This window comes from Botryllus schlosseri, chromosome 13 (genome assembly GCF_051294905.1).
Source record: "Botryllus schlosseri isolate E-star chromosome 13, Bs_hap1, whole genome shotgun sequence".
Classification (NCBI taxonomy): Eukaryota; Metazoa; Chordata; class Ascidiacea; order Stolidobranchia; family Styelidae; genus Botryllus; species Botryllus schlosseri.
The window spans coordinates 8078134-8099242 of record NC_137248.1 but is presented as its reverse complement, the minus strand read 5'-3'; the positions used below and the strand labels follow the sequence as shown (position 1 = coordinate 8099242).

At 40.9% G+C, this 21109-nt stretch overlaps 1 protein-coding gene across 1 annotated transcript; it reads right to left on the bottom strand.

Moving 5' to 3' along the window:
* Window positions 1-1573: 1573 nt before the first annotated feature.
* Window positions 1574-21085, bottom strand: LOC145453754 (alpha-aminoadipic semialdehyde synthase, mitochondrial-like). The gene is made up of 23 exons (XM_080331745.1): window positions 20822-21085; window positions 20044-20151; window positions 19800-19976; window positions 18749-18901; window positions 18200-18346; window positions 16363-16441; window positions 16179-16306; window positions 15914-16089; window positions 15725-15847; window positions 14314-14425; window positions 14188-14250; window positions 13520-13587; window positions 10982-11109; window positions 10789-10921; window positions 10611-10721; window positions 4889-4997; window positions 4756-4832; window positions 4362-4596; window positions 4208-4303; window positions 3229-3341; window positions 3032-3120; window positions 2797-2970; window positions 1574-1959 (listed from the first exon to the last, which is right to left on the bottom strand). Exons 1-23 carry the CDS (start codon window positions 20939-20941, stop codon window positions 1838-1840), a joined length of 2841 nt encoding a protein of 946 aa, XP_080187871.1. The 5' UTR covers window positions 20942-21085; the 3' UTR covers window positions 1574-1837.
* Window positions 21086-21109: the final 24 nt, after the last annotated feature.

Here is a 21109-nt window from a genome sequence, read left to right as displayed (position 1 = left end):
CTCGGCGAAATTTGTGTGCAGGACTTGTACAGCAGAGGCAATGAAGCAATCATGTCGCTGGTTGAGTTAAGATGCAGTTCGAGTTCGGTACAGTATTGATTAAATTCGTAGAGCTATCACGCAGTTGTTTGAGAGCTGTCAATATTGCGACCAATCACAGGACAGGATGTTTGTCTGTAGATTGTTTGCAAGTATGGTGCCTACTAGTGTTGGGATGACTCGAGTCATGACGTGACTCGAGTCACCTTTTTCGTATGACTTGACTTGACTCGAGCCACTTTTCTAAAATGACTTGACTCGGAGTATCAAAAATGTGGATTGACTCGTGACTCGGAGCAAAATTCACGAGTCAATTTCAAGTCATGTAATCGGTGTCGATAAAAATCATTGTATCTTGCATACGGTCGGATTGCTCGTGTAACCCGTGAGAGTGACTAATCATTCAATGATCGTGCGTTTCACTGTGCCTCCATTGTTCTTTCACAAATAAATTGACCACTAACGAAGTGATCGAAGCTTATATCTTACGAGGTCGTAAACTATTACAGTTAAGTAATTTAACAGCTAAATGTATATTTCTGTTTTCTGTTCTTACCTTAACCAAACCTCTTGTTTTATTGAAATCGAATATAGTTTAAATAGTCATAAACCATTGGCACAGGCTCGTTTTGTATCATATCAATTTGTAAATAGGTAATGTATTGCATCTGATCAATCCGTTTCTCTATTTTGGCTGGTAACTATAAACTGAGGCTATGTAATTACTTACGTAGTTTAGCAGTTCTACACGTGAGCGATACAGCGCCTTATTGCGTGTATATTTAACTCTATATTCGTTCATTGGTTCAGAATCAATGACCACTCAATCTGTATTTCAGACAGCTAGCAAAATGCAATGACATAATCATGCCTCATACTTCGAAAAGGCAACTTGACTTGAATTGTGACTTGACTTGACTCGAGTCACCTCCAAAAATCGAATGACTTGACTTGACTCGAGTCACCTTCGAAAATCGATCGACTTGACTCGAGTCATAATGTACAGTGACTCGAAGGTAGTGACTTGATCCCAACACTGGTGCCTACTAAATGGAAATAGCACGGGCAGACAAACAAGCAGCCTATATTACGAGGGTTGTTACAGGGAACTATGTCGCCACAAGTCGATACTGATTACTGGCTGCGAATTGTAGTCTGTGAGGTGTCAAGTTTGAGCTGATTGATGTACGCCAAACCTGTTGATGGGCAGTACCGTGGGCTGTGGAATTTCCCACGAACTGATGGCTAGAATGTTAAATGGTGCTGTGTGTGGGACCTTACAATTTTCCAAGTGACTTTTCAAATGATACCCATGACATGACCTTCACGTGTAGCATCCAAGGTTCCTGACTTCTCAGTAACTAAATGTGTAAGAAGAATATATGTCTGGATATTCAGAGAGAAATTGTATACAGAAAATACTTACGCAATCATCTTTTTTTAGTAATGATATTAGGAATTCCATTTGCCTGCGATGTCCAGCTCTCAGTCGCAACATGTAACATTCCTAAATCCATTTCTACACGCACTCAACTTTAAGTTGCAATATCATAATTCAAGCATTATGCCTCCAAGAATGTGCCAACGATAAAAGAAAAACATGATTCATACGATAACATATCCCAGTGAAGGTAAAAAATCTAATTCATCCAAAAAAAGTGGATCATTCGTCTAGGACATGAAACTTAACAATAAACCTAATACACCTCTTTAATAATATACAGATTGGAATCATTTGGGTAAAAAACTTGAAACTCAGAATGCCTCGGGCCCAAACTGTGCAAAATAATTCCACGCGTTAAAAAGGTGTAGTGATCACTTCTCTCGTAGCCCGCACGCCGATTTCTGATAACTTCGACAAGACATGGTCATAAGACGGGCTGTTTAGCGGCGTGACAATGCCTTTGTTTTGTAATTTTCCTGAAAACAATGTAAGCTGGCATTAGAGACGATACTGACGCCGTTAATTCATAACACATTTTGCAATGACCTAAAAGCTCAATTCCCAGGATTCAGACTTCTTTAGAAAGATCAGATCCTGAGCTTATGAAATAGGTAATTAGTAGGGCAAGTTTTTGCAACTTTTTTTTACAGCTTCCGGCAGCTTCCTAAATACTCGTAAGATATGTAGAATGCTGTTTTAAGCTGTTTGAAGGAATCTTATAGTGCAACTTTTTTGTCCATTTTTTCCATGCAACTTTTTGCAACTTTCTCCATTTTTCATGAAAGTATTTTCGATTTTGATGAAATACACGGCCAAATTCGTCTGAAACACCGTAAATCAGCACCGAAGTAACGCTTTTACGGGTATTTCGGGAGCTGAGCCAGAAAATTAATTGACCTTTTTTTTTTTAGTCAACCGAGCAAAATGTGGCCAAAATGCAACTTTTCAACTTTTTTCAAAAATAAATGCAGCTTTCCACGGATTTAACTGCAACAAAAACTTGCCCTAGTAATTAGATATGGGCTGTCAACGCATACTTGCCACACAGAACCATCTTTTTCCAAGATCATGAACTCCGAAAGATGACTGTGAATACGGAATCTCTGCAGTTTTATTACAAAATCAACTGCGGCATTTTGCAGTTTCGATTTAGAAGATTTCAATCCAATATGTTCCAAATAGAAATGTCACAATGCCCTACTTGCCCTACTACTGCCCTACTATTCTCATTTAAAATCTAGACTGGTACGTTATAATGACAGTATTTTTCAAGATTGAATCACCGGGCTTATGTAAAAATATATCATACACACCGGAGAGAATCATTCTCGTTATAACCGCGCACGGGTATCCCACGGACATCGACATCGCTGTGTGTTTGCCCGGATCTCCATACGCGACAAGGTTGATGTTATACTGCTCAGTCCTATCACTGTACGTTCCGATGATCTCGTGCCGCATAATGATCATGTCGCGTTCGTTTGGACCTGCAAGTAGATGGCGTTGTAACACCACGAAAGATATCTGCGGTTTCGAAGAAAGAGTCACCGTATGCCAATTTTCTCGATAGCAAATCTTCCAAAGCCATCATGGGAGAGCCTGCTTTCTTGACGGTTTCGTTCGACAGCAAGCCAAGACTAAAATGCAACAGTTGATAAAAATATAGCCTATGCTGGAAAATGTCATTAGGATTTGCCGAGGGACACTGTAATTGGCCCAGCCACGATTAACATCATACAACATACTTGGTGATGGCCTTGAACCTTGATATCTCTTGGTCGACTTGGTCGAACACCAAGGCCTGCACGTCGCAATCGGGTATGTTATCGTTGCCGAGTAATTTGGGGATCAGTTGTCTCTGAAATGACAAAAATGTATTTTTATCGAGCAATAAACAACATCGTGAAAGCCGGTCTACCAGAATGCGAATGGTTTTTCGGAATTTTCAATTGTAACCAGATATTTTATCCATTCTGGCAATTTCGCTCCAAATTGACAAAGATTGGAGTTATCAATTCTTTAATTCGGCAATGTTGGTTCGCTTTGAGGTTTTATTCATTGTTTGCGCCTGCCTTTTGCCACACTGTGTAGAGACAGGTGTACCTGTTTGATGCGGGTGTGATCAGACTAGTTGACCTTCAAGGTTGTATCGATCATTCCTATCTGATACCGAATACTGTGCATGCATATTTTCTGTACAACCATCGTTGCCGTCTGTTTGTTATGTATTTTGGTTGGATGCAAAAATAAAGACTCTCTCTCTCTCTTACGGAGTACAGATCCAAACTATTTCCTTCACTGACACAAGACCAGACATGCTAGTGAAAACCCCGTTTTCAACACCAGCACCGGATAAGCTCCAACAGCACTCTGGGACAGTGTCAGGATCAAGTCACTACCTTCGAGTCACAAGTACTTTCGAGTCAACGCAAATTTTCAATGCGACTCGAGTCAAAGTCACTTGTTTGAAAGTGTTTCAAGGCAAGTCACTGGTCAAGTCAAACAAATTATAGAGTGACTCGAGTCATTTCAAAATTTTCCAAGTCAAGTTGCGAATCTTCACACAAAAGTTCGTAGTGACTCGAGTCACATCAAATCGGTTCAACATTTTTAAGTCAAGGCACAAGTTTAGTCACGCATATTTTCAAAGCGACTCGAGTCGAGTCAAGTCCCTTCAAAATATGTGACTCGAGTCAATGCTAGTTTCCACACATTACCACATACCCATGTCAAATCCGGCGCGTCTGGCGAAAGAAATTCCTTCTCCTCCATATCCATCAATCCCAACTGCTGCAGTCCGACTATCGCGTTCGCAAAACCCTAGAAAACCAGCTTAGACCACAAACAAGAAAAACTACACACAACAGGATGCGCTTACCTTGTATCTCAACGTGCCTCTCAGGATAGTATGGGCGGTTTCGATGTCATACGCCTTGCCGTATTTCGTAGAGTCCCTGTTCGGGATACCTTCCAGGTTGAACACGGGAAAACCGTTGACGTTATGGGTGGGTTTCCTGTAGTTTTCCCCGCCAGCTGCCCTTTCGACCAGCTCCCCATCCAAAAGATACTTTGACGGGGTCAGCGTCACTTTCAGCACCCCCACGGGACTCCAGCTGAAAAAAATCGGTTGATTTGAGTCGCGTAATGAGTGACAATATATTGGACAGAGGTCGTTATAGTAGTTGGTTCTCAAGTAGAAGTAGAAGTAATGTCATAAATTACCACTCAAATATAAGTAGTGATTTCGAAGCAAGTAAAATCTCTCTGCTTACCTGAATTTGTAATGGAGCGGGTTGTCCGAATTTTCGGGAGCAGGCAAGCCTCCGCACCAGGAGATGAAGGAAGATACCTGAATGAGAGAACGCTCGGAATATCTGCGATTGTATCGCCGATCGAGTTACAAACCTCTCCGCCTTTGGCACGTATTTCGTCAAAGCACTGCACAGCCAGCATGTGGTCGATGCCGGGATCCAGTCCGAACTCCATTGCGATGCTAACACCCGCATCTACAGCTCTGAGAAGACAAATTCTGCGTTAAAACTTTGGCGGACGCCATTTTTTAAAAATTTTTGTCAATGCCACCAATCGAGAATCGGATGCCTTTGCTAAACGTCGCCTCTGCAGGTAATCAGTAACAGGGTTGTAACAAGTCACAAGTTAATCTCACTTTTATAGTTTTGACTCGAGTCAAGTCGAGTCATTCTCAATTCACCACCGAGTCAAGTCCAAGTCCAAGTCAACTAGTTGAGGGTCGAGTCCGAGTTAATAGTGTTTTGACTCGAGTCCAAGTCATTATGTTCACTGTTCAGTTTCCAGTTCAAGCCTGTTCAACCCACTTTTTTCAACTCTGCTCGAGTGATATTGCCTGGCTCGCATTCATAATATAGCAATTTTCCCAAGTATTAATAGTTTCTGGCCCTATTTATCAAGTATCATGATTGAGAGACAAAATACCAATATTGTGGTGACTTTACTTTCGTCGAATTCACAATAAAACGTCTGTCTTGGCCGGCCTAGTCTCGAGTCATATGACTTGCTTCGAGTCATGCATAATGACTTGAGTACAAGTCGAGTCGGTACAAAAATTGACCAGAGTCTGTTCGAGTCATTTTACGTATTTGTAAAAATGACTCGAGTCAAGTCACCAAAAAATCGCGACTCGAGTCATTACAACCCTGGTCAGTAATTTATTACGCTACTTCTCAAAATTTTTTCATGCGAAACTTCTTTGTAGTTTTGGGATATGCTTGAGAAGCTTTTTACAGACAAAACGATCAACCAAATCTATTGACCCGAGTAATTTTCTGAAAGTTCGCTTGGATAGAACAGCTTCACTTTTTATGAGTTTTATTAAAACAAGTGATAACATCCCTGCAGTACGGTAAAAGTATGTTTTTGAGAAAAGTACCGAGTTTTGTTGGTGGCGTTAGCCTTGCATTTTTTATAGCCGTTCTTCACTAACATAAGACTAAGGTTCCTTCACCAATCTACTTCTTTGATCTAGTCCAGTGGTTCTTAACCTTGCCACCAGCGCCCCCCAGGGGGCGCTGGCGATTTTGAAGGGGGGCGGAAACGCTCAGGGGGCGATATGGGGGGCGCTGGGCTCAGGGGGGCGGTATGGGGGGCGCTGGAGAAAAATCGATTTGGCAGCAGATGATGTGGTGATAGGACATATCCTTCATGAGTATTCAGAGCAAATTAACACCGAAAACTTCGTTACATATAGCCTTCAAAATACATATAGGTTTAATTGTCCATGGGCGCCTAAATGACTGACACCGAATGTTCCTGTCTTGGCAATCTGAACCCAAGAAGACGAATTCCATCTGGCAGGGAAAAATTATATGTCAGTGATGAAATACCAATCTGAAATCGTGTGCGTCTTTTAGTTTGGTACGATTGGGCGACAGGGATATTCCTGTTGGGCGATATCCCCGTTGAGCGATTCTATATTTTTTGATATTGCAGACAGTGGGTCACGAAATAACATCATGCAACGAAGTCATACCAATGGGTTCGCCCGCCCGAATATGTTTAATTATTAGTAACGGGCCCTACAGTTTCCAAGACACCTCACAATGTTCGCTTTAAGTTTTGATGAGTCTTCGCACACTCAACAACTCACTGCGCTGACCCTTGGACAACAGTGCGTAACGACTAAAAAAAGGTCATAACTCCGGATTTGTTGTGCGCACCGTAGATTCTCTGTGCGCAGAGACCGTGTCAGCACTGCGCACGTGCGCAGCTTAGAGGGAACATTGCACCTCACTCAGCTCTACCGGTAAATGTGTTTACGTGAGCTGAGAGAGGATAAAAATTGATCTCAATTTACATGCAATTCCCGATGATATTGACCAATTCAATCATTAATTAGTGAAATTTTTTGCACTTCGCGCGACAAGGCAAGAATAGCTGCATCAGTAAATGGACACCCAATGTAGATACCTAATAGGCTATCAGCAAATAGCGGACAGCCTAATGGGGGTCTGGGAGTGAAGTACCCCGGAAGTTTGGTTTATCACCCGGTGGGGGCCCAGGACCAACGTTTTTTGTTGGGGGGGGGGGGGCTGACGAAGTGCTGTTACGGCCCTGGTAACGAATAATTGTACCTGCGGGCACGCCCGAATATGTTTAATTATTAATTACGTGCCTTTATTTTCCTATACGACAGCTCACTCAGTGCTACTGGTAAATTTGATTACGTGGGCTGAGAGGATAAAAAGTATATAGCGACTTATATATGTAATCACCATCTATTCATTCATGCATTATAGAAAATTTTGGTACCTAGGGCGACCAGGCCACACAAACTTTGTTGACCATCAAAATCATGATATGGGGTTCGTGGGGGCGAAGCCCTCAGAAGTTCGGTTTATCACGCTATGGGTGCACAGGGCAATCGTTTTTAGGGGGCTGACGAAGTGCTGTTACGACCCTCCCTCTTACTCATTGTCTTTATTACATTCCTTACAATATGAAGTTGGGGGGGCGCTGGAGCACAATAATTTTTGAAAGGGGGCGCTGGAAGAAAAAAGGTTAAGAACCACTGATCTAGTCAATCTAGTCGAGTATCATATGTACTTGATAATCTGGAGATATCTAGAGTCTAGGGTGGAGTGAAAAAAAGAAAATTTTGAATTTCAAAAAGTGCCTCTGATATTTGGCCCCAAATCAAAAATGAATAACTTCTATCATAATTTCAGGTTCTTATGCCCTCTAGTGGCCGAGCTTATTCACCAAACGAGTCGAAAATAGCTAATTTTGCCAAATCCTGATAACCGCTTATGCTAGAAAGCCAGTTTTGGGTTTAAAATCTGTGGAAGCAACATGTTTCTATCTCACTTCCATAGAACTTTGTCCTGAAAATGTACAGAAAAAAAGTTACAAGCAAATTGTCGATTTTTAGACCGCCATTAAAAGTGTTGGATGGTTGTACCAAATTTGCAATGCCGATTAGCATGTTACTGTTTGTTGCATTGCTGCTTTAACAACGAAATCTTGTTTGAAGGACTTATCAGTTGGTTTTTATATCAACCAAGTATAATTTGGATAGTAGAGAGCATGATTGAACTTTCTTCATAGTTGCAAAAGAGCTACATAACCATTGGATTTGGTGCAATGTATTTTCCATAAATGAGTTCCTATTGCGCGAAAAGTCAATAAACTGATGTTGAAATTTAGTCAACTAACTCGGTATCACTTACAGGAGCTGCTGCTGCAACTTGTGTATTGCAAGATGTTGGAATAATCAACTAAAAAAGTGATTCGTTTGTGGTAGATCACGGCAAATTACGAGGAGAGAGAGAAAGGTGCAGAAAAGAAATACAAAGAAGAGAAGCAGAAAACTTATATCTTGTGTATGGACTCTACTTCGATGGAAGAAAAGATGAGACTTTGAATATGGTTGAGGCACCCGCTGGAAAATGCTCTATGACAACAGACCTGGAGGAACATATTGTTTTAGTAGGATAACCAGGTGAGTATTACCTCTGTCACTTGTCACCTCCCAATGGAAAAGGTCGTATTTTGGCAAGAAATACATCGGTTTATTTCCAACACCGACCTCTGCAAAATCCCAGCTGTTGTGAGATCAGACGGTACAGCTTCAATAACAGGGAGATTCAAAGGCTGCATTCGTGCAATGGAAGAAATTTTACAAAGACCACTTCAATGGGCTATCTGCTTGCTTCATGATAATGAGCTGCCATTCTACATATCCGCCTTGAAAGTTGTAATTTATAATATTGTATTGCGTGTTTGTATTACGCATTGCTGTGAAAACATATCTTAATGGCAGCTCATTACCATGAAGCAAGCAGATAGCCCATTGTAGTGGTCTTTGTAGAAGTTCATTGCACGAATGCAGCCTTTGAATCTCCCTGTCATTGAAGCTGTACTGTCTGATCCCACGACAGCTGGGTTTTTGCAGAGGTTGGTGTTGGAAATAAACTGATACATTTCTTGGCAAAACACGACCTTTTCCATTGGGAGGTGACAAGTGACCGAGGTGATACTGACCTGGTTCTCCTACTAAAACAATATGTTTCTCCAGCTCTGCTGTCATAGAGCATTCTCCAGTTGGTGCCTCAACCATATTCAAAGTGTCATCTTTTCTTCCATCGAAGTAGAGTCCATACACAAGATTTAAGTTTTCTGCTTCTCTTCTTTGTATTTCTTTTCCGCACCTTTCTCTCTCTCCTCGTAATTTGCCGTGATCTACCACAAACGAATCACTTTTTTAGTTGATTATTCCAACATCTTGCAATACACAAGTTGCAGCAGCAGCTCCTGTAAGGTCCAATACATTATACCGTTCACAAACTCCTGCCAAGTTGATCCCCAACACATGGTTTTGGTTTGATGGTTGAGCACCTCCCATAAAAGTTGAATCATTACCAGAAGATGTTGATTAAGATTGCATTGACTCTGAATCACTTTGATTAAAGCTGAATTGCCGAATAGAAGTGCTGGCACCTGCATTAGAATCACCGGTTGTTGGATTGAGATTGACTGCCTTCGAAATCTTTCGTCAGCTGATGAAAGAGGCACAGCGTCAACCAAACATTTTCGCTTGCGCTCTGCTTTCTGATCTTCAAATCTTTCGGTGCCATCCTTAAGCCACATTGGAGTACAATTTTATCTCTCTGTTTGCTATCGCAGCAGAAGATGCCAAAAAGCCTATCAATATCTTGCAAGAACGTAGTTTCCATTTCTTTATAAGAATTTGATGTTCTATATTTCTTGTGATACCGAGTTAGTTGTCCAAATTTCAACATCAGTTGATTGACTTTTCGCGCAATAGGAAACTCATTTATGGAAAATACATTGCACCAAATCCAATGGTCATGTAGCTCCTTTGCAACTATGAAGAAAGTTCAATCATGCTCTCTACTATCCAAATTATACTAGGTTGATATAAAAATCAACTGATAAGTCCTTCAAACAAGATTTCGTTGTTAAAGCAGCAATGTAACAAACAGTAACATGCTAATCGGCATTGCAAATTTGGTACAACCATCCAACACTTTTAATGGCGGTCTAAAAATCGACAATTTGCTTGTAACTTTTTTTCTGTACATTTTCAGGACAAAGTTCTATGGAAGTGAGATAGAAACATGTTGCTTCCACAGATTTTAAACCCAAAACTGGCTTTCTAGCATAAGCGGTTATCAGGATATGGCAAAATTTGCTATTTTCGACTCGTTTGGTGAATAAGCTCGGCCACTAGAGGGCGTAAGAACCTGAAATTATGATAGAAGTTATTCATTTTTGATTTGGGGCCAAATATCAGAGGCACTTTTTGAAATTCAAAATTTTCTTTTTTTCACTCCACCCTAGAGTGGTCTGTAGGTATAGGTACATGCGGCACTTGGGTGGCTCGCCTTTGATCACTCTGTTATATCGATCTGGGGTTGAAAAAAAAATATTCCCTTTCTGTCTTGAGCATATGGATTAAAGTTAGGGTCGGATTCACGTTTGGGTTTGAGTATATGTTAATTTTTGGGTTAGGCTTAGTTTTTGAGTGATATCGTCCCATGCTCAAATGCTGGGCAACGGTCTAGAATGCCACTACCACTTGTAATCAGATCGAAATTCATCAACATCATCAGCAGCCACCTCAGGCTACCTGTCATGCATGGCCTCAATTTCCTCATTTACATAGCTCGTGGTCACCATATTCTTCTTATTGCTGATGCACGACTCAGCAACGACGTGGTGAATTGAATAAGGTAACAGACTGCAAAGAGAAAAAAATGTGATGAGTCGACAAAAAGGACTTAAATTTCATTTTCAACGCCTTTCACCTGATCACAATGTCATGTCCCCTGACAAGACTATCCAGTCGATCCGGTTCATCGACCACATTTAATAAAACCGGGTCGATATCGTTGTTATGGTCATCCGCCAATTCATCCAACTCGGTGATTTGGTCCGAGGCTGTACAAACGATAGGAAATGACATGATATTTACAATGGCAAGAGGCATACTGCACTAACCCAGTGTCACGGCAGTATCGTTTTTGCGGGTGAGATATTCCAGCACAGGTTTTGAAACAAATCCGGCCCCGAGCACCAGAACTTTGTATTTCTTGCCAGCTTGTGAAAACATGACACCCTCCTTCTCCCTGAAAGGCAAGGGGGTAGTTGTTATTGACAGTGCAAATGGGTGATTTGGATGTGGAAATACACAGACTTCAGGGTTTCGATTCTTTCCTAGATTTACAAGTTTTTTAAAGCTGGATTTGCACATAGAACTTCATTCAGGAGTTCCAAATAAATCATTACCAGATTTGGACTTGGATTTAGACGTAATTTATACAGAAATAACAAAATTGGAGTTAGCTCATCTCTCCCGTCTTTGCAAAGTTTACATTTCAGATATCGCTACTGATCAGCGAGGACGCCGTGTAAAATAATTTGGCCCCATACAAACTTTAATCATGGATACTCTCACAGTTACGCAATTCTACCTAGAGTGGATTCTGAACTAATTTAGATTTAAAAAGAAAATGACTGATTTGGCCAAGACTGCAACAACATCTACCCACCTATGAATTCATTGTGTTGCTAACGAAATACTACTGTGGTATTGGTAAAAGACATATTACCCACAACCTATCACCACTACCTTACTATAACATAGACATGCTAGAAATCCGACTAAGTAACCAAGCAGAATTATTCCTCGAATCATCAAGAATCAGGATAAATCAACAGAGCAGGGTCTATTCGTAATTAAACTTTTGTGAATTATTTTTTGACCAAGGACCCAACACCAATACTGCTGTTTGGAATTAGTATGGAAGTGATACCACGCCAACGCAGCAGCGAATCAGAACAATGAAATGTCCTTGCTAGCATCATAATGGGCTTGCGTGCTCAATGTTCATTAATACAGTAGGATTATCAAGCTTGATTCCAAAATAAACTGCCTCATCGTCATATAAAACGATAAGTTCCCGGTGTCAAGTCACTATCTTCGAGTCGAGTGGAGTCATTTGTAAATTATACAAGTCAACTCGCGAGTCAATTCACGCCAATTTTCAAATTTACTCGAGTCGAGTTTGGTCATCTCAAATCTTCCGATTTCGAGTCAATTTCAGCTTGCGCTAGGTAAAATTCGTCACAGCTATTGCCGATGGACCCACAATTTTCGACTATCACAGTAATGTTGACGACAGCATGCATGCCAGAATGACAACATCTATAGCAAATGGTGAAAAGGAACCGATTAGTGAATAATCGGACACTACAGGAATTAACCAAGCAAAATACTTGCGAAATGTGTCCATCTAAAAGTAGACAGAGAAGAGTTTGTTGCTATCCGGAAAAGCTTGTCCAGAACATTCATGTGAGGCAGTGGTCCCCAACCTGTGGTACGCGTACCACTAGTGGTACGCGAAGGTCTTCCAGGTGGTACGCGAGTAGATTCTGCTTTATTCGACCGCAGGAATAGTTATTAGTTCAGTTGGGTTAATTTTAAATTTTTTGAAGTTTTTTGACTAGTGTAGAAAAAACAATTCCATTCATCTCATCAACCCGGGCTGATAACGCCTAGTTTAATAGAATTTGTTATTACTAGGGCGATTTTTCTTTACAAAATTAAGCGTTAAGTCAAAAAATTGTCAGAATTGTTTACAAAGTCAAAATTTTTTGGACCCCTCCATTTCGTTTGTATCGTAGATTTTGATATTTTACAGCTTGTAGCCCACTTTATATGTCTACCGTTGTAGGCGGCCCATTGTCTGCTCATCGTGGATCATAAACTGTCAAACGAAACAAATAGGTTGACAATTGATATGGTGTTATGCTCAACGTACCGCAATATCCTAACTGAAGCAAGACTGCTTGACATTGCATGGTTATTTTATCAAGAAGTGCATGATGAAAATTGTGATGCATGACAACATTGTCAGAATGAAGCAACATGTTGTGTCACCAGCAGTGTACGCACAGCTTCAGTGTTGTCAGCCAATAACTACTGCTGTTATACGGTATTTCTCCATTCTTGGCAAGCTACTTAGTAAGGACAGACACTTTCTATCCGAGAATGTAAGAAAGTATATTTCGTTGTACTACAACAAATTTTAATTAACTCTACCGTAATACGCAGTGTAACTACTGGGCCAGATATCGGTAAAACAAAGTTTTTTCATGTCAAAATTTGTCAGTTTTTAGGTCAAAAACGCTTTTTCGTAAGGACAGATAACCAGAAATGAATAAAAGTAGTAACATTTTAACATTATGTGCGAAAACACCTAATTTACGTACGTGAAGTCAAAATTTGATCAAAATCAAGTTTTCCTTAGGTCAAAATCCTCCGATTTTTAGTTAAAAAATCGCCCTAGTTATTACACCTCACATAGCTCAAATACGTGAGTATGACGTCATAAATGGTGAAAACATTTTTGACCGCCTACGGCGTGCGTAAATTATGTAGGTGGTACGCGAGCACTGCATAAAACTTCGAAGTGGTACGTGGGTGGAAAAAGGTTGGGAACCACTGATGTAAGGGGATAGGAAAATTAAACTTACCTTTGTTCCCGCATTTTTTGTATGTAAGAAAACGATGGTGTGAGTTGCCCGTTCGATGCAATAATGGCCTGGAATTATAATACCCGAAAGAATTAAAATATGAAACTTCTGACATCTTTGTGCAAGCAATAGAAGGGTATGGGGACAGTCAGGTACAGTGGCAGGCCTATAAACTACAAAGTCTTATTGACAACAAACAGGTTTAAGGCGTAACCAAGGCGACTTCAAAATCAATCCCTATAAATGGCAAGAGCCTTGGCTGGTGTATTTTGATAGAAGTCGACTCCAAGGCAAACAAATGAAAGTGTGAACGGCCCCTTGGAGTCGATTTTTATCAAAATACACCAGTCAAGGCTGTGCCAACAAAAGGAGTTTGTGTACCATCTAAAAATAGTACATTAAACACTCTCTTATGTGAAATTTCATGCTGGCGACATATTTTGAGATACGATTGTTGATATACAATGTTCCTTCCAATTCTGTACTAGTTGCTGACGATTACCCCTGACGAGCGTCAGCCGAAAATATTTGGGTTCATTCCAATATGAAAATACTATGCAATTGCATAATAAATAGTACATATTTATCGAATGACTAGCAACATTCATGAGTATCATCGCACTCGGCCTTTTTAGACCGTAGGTTACAAGCGAAAATGACCGACTTACATTCTTGACAACGTGCGACATGTTCGTGATTTCCTCAAAAGGCTGTCTCGCATTGCTCGCGACCTGCGTACGTAAAACAATATTGAAAACAAAAGTCGCGAGTGCGTAGAGCGCTCCGTCACTTACAATGTCTTTCATGAAGGGCATGACTTGAGAGCCGAAGAAATCCGTAGCGTCCCTCGGCATTTGAGCGGGAAGATTGTCGATGGAACACATCAGAAAGCCCGGAGTCTTTACGCTGGCAAATATGGAAAAATACGTTAGGTATCACTCACCATACTCAACGGAAGTGACTTTTGTGTCAAGGGAAATTCCGAAAATCAAGTAATCAAGTTACGATAGATGTACAGAAGCGGTCTAAGTATTCAGCGTTGGTACTCGAGTATAAGTATAAGCAATGCAGCAATTTTCTAATCAATTCTAGGTAGAAGTAGCAATTTCTAACTTGAAGTAGAAATTGGCGGTGCGCAAAGTACGAGTACGAGTAAACGAGCCGTAATTTTCCAAGTATAGTACGCCCCCATGTATAATACGCACCCTTAAAATGGCATGCAAATTCTGGGAAAAAGCCTGTACCCATGTATAGTACGCACCCTGCATTCACAGTACATGTTGTTCTGTTTTGCGATGTCACTGTCGAACAATCATGACATAATCCATCGTTAATCATTATGCAATTAACGGCATTGTCTCTAAACGATAGTACAGAGCAGCCAAAGCCTGCGAGGCCGGCGACGCGATATCTTGCGCACGAGGTCAGATGCGATTGCTCAGGCCAACGGTTATGTCGTGCACACCACGCCTGTTGCAGGTGCGACTGATTACGCAAGCGATTATATTTTGCGCACATGGCCTGTCGATGAATTAGCAGGATTGACGCGCGCGTGTTCACAAATCAATGAATGACCTAATTTCGCTCGCGTGCAAACGGCAAACCAACTTAGCAGGAGATTGGGTGCTGTGCAGACGACTCTCGTTAATTGGCAACACGCTTTTTGCTAATTGGTAGGCGTTACACTGATAATACGAATTACTGGGCACGATGGCTGAAAGTGATGCGCGATTGGAAACAAATATGAAGAAAGGTGTGATTTCAAGTTTTTTATCGAGGGAGATTTTTTTCAAGCGTGTTGTTCCCATGTATAATACGCACCCCCCGATTTTAGGCCAAAAAATCGTGAAAATTTTGCGGATTATACATGGTAAGCAAGCGACACTAGGAATAGGTGCAATTTTAAAAAATATAACAAGTTACCGTGATACAGGGGCTAATTTGCCCATTTCTTATGACAATCCCATTCGTGAAAGCGATGCAAACCTGTCCCTAAACTACTTTCGACCTGACAAAGTGCATAAGTAAGCAGTTTTGTAGTAGTAGCAGTAATCTAAAAACATACCCCCTCGAGTAAGTTGTGCAAGTATTTTAGTGCGTCAACGGCGCTATTTTTAAAACCTACAACAATATTTAGCTTGCAGAACATTTAGTGCTGTTTGTTTTACCGAGCAACAGCAAAATTTACATGAAAACATCTCTCACCCCGGCGTGGCGGTCTGGGTTACCGAGTCGTACATTGTAAAAGGCACGTCGATGCTAGTACAGTCAGTCATGAACTGTATCGAACCTTCTGGATCGGCGGAGATATCCGCAATCGCCACCAGTCTGAAAACATAACAGTGTTTAATTTCGACTGAAAAACACATTTGCCATGACGCTGTCCCAATTCACCTGTGCGGGAGACGCGGGCACCCTTCCGAATTCAGCTCGGGCGTCCGGAACACAGGCGATATCTTGGGTGCGCTGAGTGGGTCTTGCAAGGCGGCGGCGTGTTCGTTGGTCAAAAGTCGGGGGTCAGACGGACGCCAGAAAATGCAGTTGATGATGCAGGACGAGTAGGGAGCGATCTTGAATATAAAAATGAAAATGTACTTTTTTTCTGCGCTATTGCGGTGCTTGGAGTTGAGTCAGAACAGTGATAAAACATAGTGATTACCTCTTGTGCAAAGGTGGATTCGTATCTCTCCGGAAAATCGAAATACTCCTGCACGTCAAACCCTCCGTCTGTCTTCCTTCGCAAATAGTGCTTCATATCGATCACACATCCATACACTCTGGAAGTCTCTGCAAAAGTTCAATTTCACCATGGTGTGAACGAAAACGTATATCTGTGTACTCACGGCCGTGCTCTGCGACGGTCTTCAACTCGTGCGGTTCGACATAGGTGTGAGGCAGCTCGCGGAAAACTTCTTGGGCGCCCTGGCAGGACAGAGAAGTTTGAATATGATGTCAAAATGAAGGCAGCACTAATGTGTGGAATGAGTAGGCCTAATCATAGTACGAATTCAAAAAGCATACATCCATGAAATTGTAAGAAGAGAGGACTGAATGAATTTTGGCAATGAAATGACAGCACAGGTCTATAGGAAAATGCGCTGAAAGTGTAGAGTAATAACATCCATTCATGCAATACTAATGGCTGGGAGTTGTCACGTTGATATTGGCAGCTCAACGCCACCTAAACAGATATTTCGGTACATCCTGTAACGAAACACGAAGACCGTAATTTCCCATGCATAATAAGTAGGGCAAGTTTTTGCAACTTTTGCAGCTTTTTTTACAGCTTCCTAGATACTCAGAATCTAGGTACAATGATGGGATTTTATAGTGCAACTTTTTGCAACTTTTCTCTATTTTTCCTACCAATTTTTACTGCAACTTCTTTCAAATATTGCGTCAAAATGTAAAGGAGTGATTTGAAAACATGCTATAAACTATTTCTAGTATGGTTCTATTCTGTTTGCTTTGCATAACAAAGAGCTATTATGACGGGTTAGCTGCATCTCACTGTGTTATCTTTGACAAAATGGCTCCCAAGCACGACTATGTCCGAACAATATGTAAATAGATTGCTTTAGCAACTATGACGTTTAAATTTGAGATATTGTTTCCCATTTCACGAACGCCCAGGCGAGACCGCCGAAAATTACATTTTCACTGTGTCACCTTATTCAGGCGATTGATTTTGTTAAAGGCGCTAAGAATGAGTTTTTCAGCAACGCCTTGGGACAAGTCTGCAGGCCTCGGGGGGGTTGGGGTGAGTCATTTGACTTGCATTAGATGGAGGGGGTTATCGCTATGCTGTTTGGCTTTTTTGGGGAAAATTATTCCCGCATCGTGTAATTTTCTTGCTGTGTACCGGGCAAAAATATAATTTTTGGCGGCCTCGCCAGAATGTCTGTGAACTGGCGAAGTAACAAATTTGACGGCTCTGCAGAAACTAGGTTATACAACAGAACCTTTCTAGTATCCTATACCCTACTCATTCAACAAAAATCATAAATGCAACTTTTTACTGCAACTTTTCTCAAAATTAAGTGCAACTTTCTCGCGATTTTAGTGCAACAAAAACTTGCCCTAATAATAAGCCTCCATATATAATACGCACCCTGAAAATGGCATGCAGATTCTGGGAAAAAGCCTGTACCCATGTATAGTACGCACCCTGCACTCGCAGTACATGAAGTAGCCTACATGAGTAAATGCCGATTATACAAGAGAGCTTCTCGTGTTGACGAATTTGCGTCTTTGATAAGTTACCAGCGATGGTTATGTTTTTTCGCGTCAAGCAAGTGTGACGGTGAAGAAATCGTGCCATAAATTTTGCAACGGGTTAAGAAGCAATGATGCATAGCCGCATCAGCTGGAGTGGAACGGGGCTTATCTAAAATTCATTTATTTGCAGCTCGATTATTGTGGCTTTCTGAAGAAAATAGCTGCAGCCAAAAAATTTTTTTCATCTGTCCTTCAATTTGAGACCACAACATTTTTAGAGCACAGTGCCTGCCCCCTTAACGATAGCAGGCTGGGTTGGTTTGCGAAGGGCAATTGATCCATTAGGAAAATCAAACTCCACATTCGAAGTAATATTCCACCCATCCAGGTTTAGTTGTCATATCATATCACACCAAATTTCATTTCCGCACCGAGATAGTACCAATCATTTATTGTCGTTACCTGTGACACATTCCCAATGCCCGTAAACACAAAAGTCAGCGGACCAATGGACTGCGGCATCCTTCCCAAAGAGATTTCGTATCCAGCGTCACGCACGGCCTGAATTGCCTGTCCCGGAGTGCGATAATTGTGTGCAATCCCAATGTGCTGTAAGTGTGAACAAATGATTGCATAGTACGGCTTGTCCATCATTGTGCAATGTGACAAAATTGATAGTGTTTTCACGCACAGTAATGATTAAGAACGGTTGCAGATTTGTTACCTGCACAAAACATACATTCGAGCCACAAAACACAATGGACAATATAGGTTTACGTCATAGACCTACGTGTCGCTACAGACGTAACACTATCCACGAAATTTGAAACTGCACAGTACACCACTATTATTTCATTGGGAATTCAATATTCTTCGAAGGTATCAAATGCTATTGAGATGGTTTTACAAATACATTGTATTTAAGATCGCTGTGTTCAATAGCGACAGGAGTGGAAATTGATTTTCTGCTAAATCCATGCAAGAATATCGAAAAATTATATATCGTCTTACCATTAAAGGTGTGTGATGTCCCAGTGCAAGAAGCCGCAATCCCATGCCATGCAATATGTCAATCATTCCAGTGTAACCGGCGTAACGGCCAAATGCTACAACTCTCTTTCCGGGCTCAGTCTCCATCTTCTCATAATCAATGAGTCTGATATTCTATAATTTAATAAAAATATGTGAAACTAGCCAACACTCACAGCAGTGGAACTAGGTAACGATTTGATTCTTAACAATATATCTTGAGTGATAGCTCTACTTACAGAATTTGTTTAAGTGAAATCATGTGTTAAAATTTACAGGTACAGTATGGGTGATGGCAATCTATGCAAAACATCGGCACAGAGCTCATTGTATTGTCAATGATAGGCTATATTATTGCAGAATTGCACTGGATTATGCAATGTGGCAATTACTGGATTTTACAGCCTATTTATCATGTGAAAGCCCTTTTTACACTTGGGCCTATGTAGGGTTAGGTGAAATAGAGTCCAAGTCAGTTTGCAAATGGTCGAGTCCGAGTCATAGTGTGGAGACTTGAGTCTGGGTCCAAGTGATAGTGTCATTGTTCATTACCGAATCCAAATCAGGTGCAACTCACATTTTTGAAACTTCTGGGTAATATCGAAGGTCTCACATTTATATTATGCTTGTGTTTCTCACACTTAACATGTTTATTGAAACAGATAAAACACAGTATCTGGTCCTATTTTACAATTATAGATCCTGATAAGACGACTAGTGATCTAGTCATATAGAATGTCTAGAGACATCAGCAATGTTTCGAGTACAAGTCGAGTCAATACACGAAGTAACTCAAGTCGAGTCATTGACTCGAGTCATTACAAACCTGTTCAGGTATTCTTGATTCGTCAAGGCTATGAGCTACGACTCGGGTGGGTGGTTGAAAATTGAGCGTTAGGCTCATCACATACAGCAATGGCCTAGTTTACAAGTGTGTCATAGATTTCTATAGCCAATTACTGAAAATATCAGCGCCTTTTTTAGCACTGCGGTATCACATTCGATTGCTGTAGCTATATAAGTTCAACCTTACCCGATTCAGAATAGTGTCCAGCATGGCCATATTTTCTTTCTGCGCTTTGATGGTATGTGAGAAAAACACGTAAGTCTTATCTGGATAGAGACATTTATCTGGAACCGCCTTCACCCCCATGATGACAGACGCGTCGGTGATATCTTCTTGAATGATACCACCCACTTCTTCATATTCCTAAACCATATCGAAAGGACGAAATATTGAGTTGAACGTGGCCAAATTAGAGTATGCAGCCATTTACCTGCACAGCATATGCTCGCTTATTTGCTGGTTGCACAAGAACAGTTACTCCATCTCTAACCAACTGCCGTACATGAGAGGGAGACAATGGCGATCTCCTTTCCCAAACCTGCAAAACAACAAATATAAAGCAATTGTGTACATGACATAGTGAGGTACTAGAAAACTATGCCTATATAGGCCTATACTCAGGAGGGTAACCAGGGAAGAGAAAAGTCCCATTCCAATCGGCGTCTTTTGATATCGTCTGTTTTCCCTATGTGACAATGGTTCTGACATGTCAGACAGAGAGTTTATATTTATTCAAAGCAAACAATCACACCGATATTCAGGAGACGTGCTCGACAAGTCATCTGTAGTTGGTGCATAAATAAACAATAACTGCGGTGTGTTATCAATTATCATGGTTCAACAAACGAAAAAAAGAGTCACTTATAACTTAAAAGCAAATAATTACTGCATTTGAGAAGGAGTCTTTTCCTTTTCAACAATGATAAATTTTCATCCAGGCTACCTCTCTGCGTATATACTATACAGTTATGAGCAATTGAACTATTTTTTTCTTCAAAAATGTCAATGTTATCAGGACCGATGAGAACAGCTGTCTGTCTTCAACACGTGGATTATTACAGCATAATAATAATAATTATTATTGCAGGATTATAATATTGCAGTAAGTTATAGTGTTGCTATCGCGACACAGCTGCGATGGATAAACAATGTCCATAAACTACTTGAGTAGAATCAATCATCTTCAAGAAGGGATAATTATTACTTACGACATTGTCTTCTCGGCGGATGGCTATCACGGGTCGATGATTCATATATCGATGCTGTCCCTCACTGAAAATCCTGCAAGGAGTCAGGAATCCACCCTTGTGTCGCAAAAACCGATTCATAGTCTTCGAAACTATGATTCCACGACGCTTTTTGTTAACACCATAACCGTTTACGACTTGAAATAATGTACAGGTTCGGTTTCCCTGCGTATCGTGTATACCTCGAGTGAGTAGTGAAGCGTCACACGAGCTCACTCGAGCAATCTTGCCTGCAGCGTTTCGCCGAAC

What these genes read in the sequence shown, in the direction of transcription:
- LOC145453754 (XM_080331745.1), bottom strand. Translation starts at nt 20,941, where the DNA reads ATGAATCGGTTTTTGCGACACAAGGGTGGATTCCTGACTCCTTGCAGG. An exon ending in GACATCACACACCTTTAATG is followed by an intron (nt 18,347 to 18,748) that starts GTAAGACGATAT and finishes TCACACTTACAG; the next exon opens with CACATTGGGATTGCACACAA. An exon ending in ATTGAGGCCATGCATGACAG is followed by an intron (nt 4,998 to 10,610) that starts GTAGCCTGAGGT and finishes TTGTCTTCTCAG; the next exon opens with AGCTGTAGATGCGGGTGTTA.